This window comes from Anopheles cruzii, chromosome 3 (assembly GCF_943734635.1).
Source record: "Anopheles cruzii chromosome 3, idAnoCruzAS_RS32_06, whole genome shotgun sequence".
NCBI lineage: Eukaryota > Metazoa > Arthropoda > Insecta > Diptera > Culicidae > Anopheles > Anopheles cruzii.
In genome coordinates, this window is record NC_069145.1 from 55708035 (window position 1) to 55717047 (window position 9013).

The 9013-nt window shown below is 49.2% G+C and overlaps 1 protein-coding gene across 1 annotated transcript; it reads right to left on the minus strand.

Moving 5' to 3' along the window:
- Positions 1 to 2146: 2146 nt before the first annotated feature.
- Positions 2147 to 6334, minus strand: LOC128272269 (T-box protein H15-like). Its single transcript, XM_053010044.1, has 5 exons — positions 5956 to 6334; positions 3695 to 3876; positions 3481 to 3611; positions 2876 to 3406; positions 2147 to 2780 (listed from the first exon to the last, which is right to left on the minus strand). Exons 1-5 carry the CDS (start codon positions 6332 to 6334, stop codon positions 2147 to 2149), a joined length of 1857 nt encoding a protein of 618 aa, XP_052866004.1.
- Between the last annotated feature and the right edge of the window lie 2679 nt (positions 6335 to 9013).

Here is a 9013-nt window from a genome sequence, read left to right on the forward strand (position 1 = left end):
GTGTGTCCTTTAAAAACGGGAAGGCCGCGCCATAAAAAGGGATGCCGGCCACGATTGCCGGTGACTGCGCGCGCACGGCAAGGTTGCGTGCCACGTGCCAGCGATGGGCTCGGGCTCGGGCGGGCGGAGTGGTGGGTAGTTTAAAATTAATGTCTCATCCCGATGGGTCGTTGTTATCTCCTTTTTTTCTGCCGCGCGCCCGGCGAAAGTAATTTCGGAGCGAAGGGACACACGAAAGGAAGCCGAAAAGAATTCGCCCACACCAATGGCAAGGACACCGGCCAGCGAGGACGTGGCGACAAAGGAGCCAAATTTCGCTCCGATGGGCTAGGCAATCACGGCAAGGCCATCATGGATAGGCCAACCGCCCGAAGGACCTTGACTTATTGCCGAGGCGAGCCGGAGCCGGATCCGAAGCCGAGGACCTTCTTCATTCGGCCAAAGGTAGCTAATGCCTATACGATGGGCCCATTAATGGGACCCTGGTAAATGGAGACGCTTCCAACGAAATTTGTTTATTTACTCCTCGAGGGCCTCGAGGCTGATGGCAATTTGTTAATTACTCACAGAAGCTCAGTGGGTGATAAAGTTATCGAGAAGCGGGCGAAAAACGGTGCTCTTGGAAAGTGGTGCCATTAAGGTGCTATAGGCTGCTTCCTACACCTTCGATGGCCTCAGCTGACCGATGAAAGGCCGTTCCGTTGGGATTGCTTCAGTCGTCGGTTGGTTAAACTGTTCAAAACTGAGATCAGATGTACTTTAAACCTTTCTCTTTTCAATGGCAATTGCAATCTACATTGGTCCATTTTGGCAAAAAAGCCTAGATTTAATCAGAAACTCATATTAACGAAAGTTGCCCAACTCTATACTTATATCACGATCGTGGAAATACAGAGCGATCCATTTTGTAGGCTGGCACTTCACAGTGTCAAGTGTCAAACTTTTAGTTGTATGTTTGCCATTTTAGAAAATAAATAGTTTGCCAACAGAACAACGTGTTAAAATTATTAAAACTTGGGTTCTTGAACAACAGGTCCAAAATGCTCATTTTTCCAGCAAAATTTTCTTCCGCGACGAGACCCTCAATCGGTTGAAGAGAGGCCGTTACATCCAGAAAAGGGGACTGTATGGTTCGCATTACAGGCCAGCAGCTTCATAGAACCCTAGTTTTGGATAACAACGAAGGAAGGACCACTACCCGCAATTCCGAGTGATACCGCGAGATGATTATTTCTTTTTTGTCCTGCAATTGAAGATATGGACCTAGAAGATATTAATCATGATCATGCGATTGAACATCGTTGGATTTTTTCTTCGGGGACTAAGCAAAAGATCGTGTTTATGCCAATTAGACAAAAAAGTTATTGAAAAATAGATCCCGATCGCGCCATAGATCCCAAGACGGCCATCAGAACGATATTGTATTTCACGTATAATCGCAAAGTACCAAATTTACGATAAAAAATTAATTAAAACGTGTGTTTTATATGTTTTTTTAGTTCTTTAAAGTTTTGAACCTATAAAATAAAAAATATTGTAGAATTCATTGTGAACTGAACAGTGAATTCGATCGTTGTTAGTTGTTTTAAGTTTCTCCAAGAATTACCAATAAAAATTCCAAAGACTCTGAGATGACGCATCGCGATGAAATACACTCTTCTTTCATTCAATACCAAGATGTTTAGGTTTAAGTTTAGATGTTTAAATATTGATATTTATTTTCCGTATGCTGTATAACGTGCAGATCTACCGCTATGTACACAGTGTTTTATTTACATCGTTTTTGAACTACAAAACCTCCCGACGGCGGCGGCTAGGCTAGGCTAGGTTCGGCCACCTCGGCTTCAGCAGAGATCTGCGCCTCCGTGTCAGAGTGGCGCGCCTTGTGTGTGCATAGCTTGTGGCCTGAACCGGGCAGACCTGCTCCGCCTGCCTTCGGGGATCTCCGGGTGTCCCTTCACTAACGCGGCCCCGAAACAATCACTAGGAAAACAAAGAAGGTAGATTCGCTCCCCGAAAGACCGGGGCGGAGGATGCGGTCGTCCTGTCCTTAACTCAACTCAAAGCCTCTTCTCAATGGCCCTCTCACGCGGGGGGCCTTCCACAATCACGGGTATCACGGGTATTTCACGCCTTGTCGGACCGCCTAATGGGAAGGCGACCGCGAAGAGGGTGAACCGGGCGAGCGGCCCTGCTGCTGCTGGCCGGGCGAGTGTCCCGGTGGTGGACCGGCGCTGGAGGTTGGCGGGTGATGCTGCGGGATCTGATAGGGGGTGAAGCGAGCAAACGCTTTGGGTCGCACCTCGGGCGAAACCGGTCCCGGCTGCTGCTGTGACGATCCGCCACCACCGCCGGAGGACGAGCCGCTGGTGGCCGTCGGTGACGGGGAGACGGCGTTCGATCCGGAAGCGGAAGCGGCTGCCAGCGCCGCGGCCACCCCCTGCATGGTGGTGGGATTGTGGGCCGGCGGAGGTCCCACAACGTTCGGCAGGAATCCCGGCGGAAGCTGGGTCGGTGGCCACTGGCTCTGCCAGAGGGGTCCGAAGTTCAGACCAAAGTTGGGCCGCTGGTAGAGCTGCTGCAGCATCAGCTCGCTGTAGGCGGCCGACGGGTTACCCCACAGGTGCAACTGTTGGCGGGCCTTCTCCAGGAGCATTGACGGATCGCTGGATTGCATCCCGGGTGGGCCACCGGCGCCCAGCTGCGCCATCACCTGATCCGGAAAGAGGCGGAGCGGGGAGCGGAGGTGTTGCTCCAGCAGGAACGATTCCATCGGGTCCCTACACAGACGGAGAAAGAGATTTATTAGAAATCCCAAGTCCCAAGTCCCAAGTTCCAAGTCCCAATTCTGGTCCAATTCTATGGATCCACTTACCGGTCAAAGTCGTTGAGTCGCGACGAATCGCGGAATCCCTTGGCGAAGGGATTCGAGTCGATCTTGAGCTTCGTGATCAGCTGGTTCTGGTACGCGGTGACGGCCGTGAAGATCGTCTCCGGGAACACGAACGTCTTGTGGTCCAGCTCCTGCAGCTCGGCCGGGCTGGTCGGTATGCTCTGATTCGGGCCGATGCGCACCAAGTGGATGCGGGGCTGGTAGCGATGCATCGAGTTCAGGACGATCTGGCCAGTCTTGTCCATCTCGTTGTTGGTGAGCTTGATCTTCTCGAACGAGATTACCTGCCGACGGAGAGCGTCCGGACCGAGCGGTGTGTCCGGGTGCGAGTAGAGCCGGGCCGGCGGTGGGGGGTCCGCCTTGCCGGCCACCAGCCACGCCGACCGGTGATAGGCGTACCGGTAGCGCCGGTTGTCCAGTGGAATGATGTCCAGAAGCACGGCGTACCGATCGGCCGCCGTTTGGTGGCGCATCGGACCGGAAAAGGACACCCGAACCGTCGGAAACATGCGACTGTAGGGAGCGGGGAGGGGCAGTGGAGAAGTGAGTTACACGTGGCTCTACTGGCAAGAGGTCCTTCAACTTACCGTCCCGTCTTGGTGATGATCATCTCGGTGCCGAGCTCGTTGAACTTGTCCCACAGTTCCTTCGTCTCCAGGTGACACTGCACCGGCCGCAGGTCGTCTGAGTTGCACGAACCGACAATTTTGGGCGCTTTCTGTGGAGTGGAGAGTGAGCGGAGGGTGGTCAGCCTACTGTTCCGCGTCGCTACTGGACCGCGGCGTGTCCTGCGTGACTGACCTGGGCGATTTCAGGCGACAGACGATCCTCGTCCGAGACGCTGGCCGGAGTCGAGGCGGTGCGCGAGTGGGTTTCACGGGCCTGTTCCGTGCTCTCCTCGGAATCACTGCAATCTTCAACGTTCACATTGATCTCCTCCTCGGTCACCTCCGACGAGCGTTCCGGTGTGCGCGAACGGGGCCCTGCACGAGTGGTTAGAGAGAACAGAACGCTGTTTTATGAGCTGGAAACATCGATCGGGCGAGATAGCGCAAAAGGCAGACACGCGGGAAGTTGCGAGATCACGGAGAAGCCTTCGTGTAATTTGATGCTAACGTTTAAATAATCACCATTTACCATTGTTCTAGTGTTTCTAGTTTTCATATGCCAATTATGGCAGTCGTTTGGCATTTGAAATGCCGCATGCACTACTGTAACTCACCTTCAATGAGTTTATTAATTAGAGAGTTACACAAAGCTGAAACTTCTTCAGTTGTTGTAGTTTCTAGTTATCTGTTTAACATCTCAAAACCCATCCGAGTTCGCATTTACGCACGATGCAATCAGTAATTGCGAATATAGTGCGAGTCCTACACTCAGATCTTTTATAATACTGTGAGCTAACATCACAGGCGGAACTTACTGCTGTTATGCCCGAAATGTTGTCAAATACAATGAAAAATGCCCAAAAAAGGGCCGCTTTTTGTGTGACTAATGGACGCGGTTGTATTCTGAGTAAATTATTAATAAACGGCATTTTAAGCCGTAAAAAAATCTTGTTCATTTCCCGAAATCAAATGAAAAACGGCGGAGTTATCCAACATTTAAATATCCCCTGTTGTAAATACGCACCCTGTACTACTTCTGCCTACATACAATGGTTTAAGACGACAACCAAACCTGGAACTCAGAATTGATAAGTGGTCGTCCCTTACCGGACATGATGACTCGGTACTAGCTCTCAGTCGTACGTATAACATCTCCTATAACCTATAACATCATCTCTTGACTTCAATATGCCCCTTAATCGATTTCGTGATGTTTTTGCTTTCATGTCTTCTTAGTAACTGTTTCGTCCATATTACAGTTCAATTCTTGTTTTAGAATCTTGCATTTTATGTATATTTTCTTTTAAATATCGGTTACCAGCTTCTGCGTTCGTTTCGCCAGTGTTGATCTTAGTTCTGAGTTAAGTTGTCAATTGTCAATGGAGGTACGTTGCCCGTAATTATATTTTAGTAATTAAATAAAAAACATGTCATTTTACGGTTTGTTAGTTATTCCTGTTTAAGCTTAGTAAAATAAAACCATGAATCGTTCACTTTTCATAGACTGTTTGCTGGTCACAAAAACATAGTTGCTAAACATCGTATGTACAAAGGCAAAGACAAGACATGAAACCTAACGGATTTATCTACATGCAAAATGCAAAACTATGATCTTGTTTTTTCGTCCTACTTCGAGTTCCAACAATTCCGCACGTCACTCTTTCCAAGTTCATAAGCATTGTCACTGTTGAAATCAAGTTTTGCGGTTCCCTAATCAATACATTCAATAATTCTACACACCTAACAATTCGAGAGCACATTATCTGAAGTTTTTAAAGTCAAGTAGTTGTAAGATGTTTTAAGTTATTAGTTATTAGTAGGATAAAATGACTCAATCCCACGTGGCATAATATACAATTGAAAAAGATTTAATTTGAAACTTATGTACTCAAGCATTTATGTCTGATAAAGTTCCAAGTTTAAGAAAAAAAGATCCGCACGTCACTTTGACCAAGTTCAGAAGTGTTGTTCACTGTTCAATCAAGCTTTCCGGTTCTTTTACAGTTGTCTCGAGATGTTGAAGGGAAGATTTTCCAATCTCTGTGACCTAATCTATTTTAATTGTTCTGATTTCCTTTATCGGAAACCAATATTAAGTGTCCCTAGCACCCGGACCGTTCATAAATGAACAAAAGTCTTAAACATTTTGATTCTCAAAGGCATAAGACAGAGGAGCATATCTGACAATCAAATGTCATTTCGAAATACTATCCCGATTTTTTTAATTATTTAAGGGAGTGTCTGTAGACTTCCTTAACGTGTGGCCAAGCATCACGCAGTACCCACAACAAAGTAATTTTAATGAAGCCCTGTGCCATAAACGGTGCCGGAGCCGCTAATGCCGAACACCGACGGCATTCCGCTCCGACGCTTTACGACGGAGTTGTAAAAAATCTGCGGCCCTGGGGTCCTAAAACCGTGGCGTGGCCCGAAATGGTGAAGTGTGAAACTTACGGTAGCTGGTGGCATCTTCGATGCGGGTGGCGTTGACCACTGCCGCGGCCGCCGCTGCCGCTGCTGCCGCCGCTGCTGCTGCCGCCGTCGCCGCCGACGGGTCGGTGCTTCCGGCGTTGTTGTTGGTGGTACCGTTTGCGTTGTTGTTGTTGTTGCCCTGCGCCATAATGGCCGCGATCGAGAAGTTGGTGGCGTTCTTGACCGCCGTCAGGGCGGCCGCCGCCTGCACCGCCGCCACCATCGCGGCCTGGTGGTGCGGGTACTGGTAAGCGGATGGGTGAAGGTGGTGATGCTGCTGCGGGTGGTGGAGCGGCTGCAACGACGACGGCACGACGTGGTGCGGGTTGTGATTGTTGCCGTGGCCCGCTTCCAGTAGCATTCTCCTCCGCGCTCGGTTCACGATGGAATCGTGGGCCACTTCCGCTTCTCAAGTCTGTCGCCGACTGTCGCTTCCTTGCAATCACTTTCTATCAGCCCGGAAGCCCGATAGTAACGGCACCAAACACTGCACTTCGAACCCGGTTTCGAACAATTCTGATCACAGTTCACTTCTATTGAGACACTATTTCGATGTCCACTTTCCACAACACGCAACTCGTTCCTCTAGAGCCCTTCGGAGGAACTGCTTCCGGGTGTCGGTTGCTTGTCCGAGCGACTGTTCCGAAAGACTGTCTGACCTCCGGACCTTCGAGACACCCAAACACACTGCGAACGTTTCACTTCACGCACCCCTATTGCTCCTTCTTCACTCGCACACCGCGAATTGTGGGTCCAAAGGTGGCTGAGACGCGAACAAACCGACGGACAATTCGAGACTGAACTTCATTCATCATAAGTCTTCGCCTTCAAGCTCAAGTTCTTGCAAACTCAAGGATACACCAATACACCGACAATCGAGTAAAGTAAAGAAGCGAAAGGAACACACACACTACTGTACAGGCGCGCGGCCCAATAGAAACCATCGGTTCGTCCGGAAGCCACGCCCACTCGATGAGACAAATTCTCGCTCACGCCGTTCTCACTTCTTCTCACTTCTTCTCACTCTCGGAGTGAGCGGTGGTAGTTTGCGTAATGAGATATCGTCTGTATCTTATGCTGCTGCTGCAAAAAAGGAAGACAATTTGTGAAAGGACCTTCGCACGCAATGTGCTCGGTTGCTTAAAAAGCAATTTATTTTTCTTTCTCAGATGCCGCCCGGTTGTGCCGCCACCCCCCCGAGGGCCCTCTCAAGAACGTCTTCGTTCGGGACGCATCCTAACAAGCTTCCCTTCGCGCGTCCTTTCAATCAGCTCATCAGCGCGCGGCTCACGATGGCAAGCAGCAGACGGTGTGTGGTGAACATAATTCACATTTTGCAGCCCTTGCACACCATCCACCAGATTGCAAAGGCCCCTGCGTGTGTGTGTGTCGGTGGTCGATCTCTAGAATCCCCTCGCCAAGGGTGCGCCTTCCGCCCCGACTGCTCTGTTATGACTTTTTTATGGTTTTTTGACAACCGAAACGTACACACATTCACGCAGCGCAGGCTCGCTGAAAAGGTCCTTCAACATTCAGCAGGCTTTTGTGTTTTTTTTCCGTTGTTTCTTGGCCCTCTCTACTGCTTCCTTCCTCTCCATCGTGTGCCGGAGAGCTTCGAAAGCCTGCTGGCGTGTCCTGCTGAGGGTGTCCTTTTCCTCCCTTGCCGTGCACAGCGTGTGCTCCGAGCCGAAAGGATGATTCCGGAGCAAGAGAGAGTGGATTCCGGCTCCTTTGTGTGGTGTGTTATCCATTCGGCGGGCCATTTAGCTACGGTGCAACATTTATCAAAATTGTGTCGTCAATGTTGGGACCCCAACCCGATTAGCTCGGAGGCCCGGAAAATCGTAAATCAACTGTTCCGACACCGACGAGTGATGTTAACAAAATATTAGCACAACTAGCGGCAGGTAGCGTAGCGGCCAACTAATAACTCCATCGGAGGCTTCGAGCTTCTGGCCCGAGATGGCACCACACACTGCTCGTCAGAAAGACAAATGAGCTTCGCTCGGTCGCTGCCTGATCGAACCTCATCAACACGTCGTCGTCGTCGTCTGCCTTCACAAGTGCGTGTGATTGTGAGGCTTCCAGTGTCCTCTTCAGTAATTATCCCCCACGAACGGAGCCTTCCCGGGGCCGCGCGACAAAAAGTTGCACAACTGGAGAAGCTTCTGTTCGCATCCCAGCTCGCAAACAGGATCCACCGATGCCACCAACTTCCACCTCGTTCCCTCGCCACAGCAACAGGAGCTCGATTAAGTGATGCCCGCTCGTTGTGGTGGTGAAAATAATCAACTAGCACCGGCCGACCTGGCCCATGGAGCAAGATGGTGGCAAAAACCAAACCCCGGGACATCTTAATGGGCTTACTCAATCATGGTTGATACATTTTCCAATAAATTACTTATCATTTTCTGCCCGTACCGGTTCTCGGCCTCGGCCACGCATGCCCTGGGACACCCCCTGGGGTAATGAAGGTTTAATTTGATTTAAAAATAAACAGAATACGTTGTAATTTACCTAATGATGGTGGTAGGATTCAGGCTCCGATGCGTTCCGATTGCGTCGATGAATTGCAACTGTTGATTTTTCCAGTCGATTCGCAGCAGAGCACATCATTAAAACGCATCAGCCAGTGGGAACGGCGTGTGAAAAACTTACAGATCATATTGTATAAATTTTCAATTGACAGACAGCATTTAAACTACGATATTTTTAGCATTGAACATCGTATTCGCTATTTGTTACAGTGGCATTAATGTGTTTGATTTTAAATGTGTATATTATTTATTTTATATTACCAATAGAATCACCACCAATAGCCACAGAAGAAACTACAACCACAGGCAACTCCCGGAATAATATGCAGCTATCGATCGACATCATATACAATTAGTTGATATCACCCAGAGGCGAATGAAGCACTGCGCTCAAAGTCTTTATAATAATACAACTACAATTATCTATTGGTTTCACAGATCTTCACCTATTGGCAGTAAAAACATCCACATTCGGCAACGGCAATAATAATTTTAGAACGTTA

Bases quoted from the DNA above. Each gene is read 5' to 3' on its own strand.
- LOC128272269 (XM_053010044.1), bottom strand. From the start codon at position 6,334: ATGCTACTGGAAGCGGGCCACGGCAACAATCACAACCCGCACCACGTC. The intron at 3,877-5,955 runs GTAAGTTTCACA...CCACTCGTGCAG, and splicing joins CGAAGATGCCACCAGCTACC to GGCCCCGTTCGCGCACACCG. The intron at 2,781-2,875 runs GTAAGTGGATCC...CCGTCTGTGTAG, and splicing joins CGACTCAACGACTTTGACCG to GGACCCGATGGAATCGTTCC.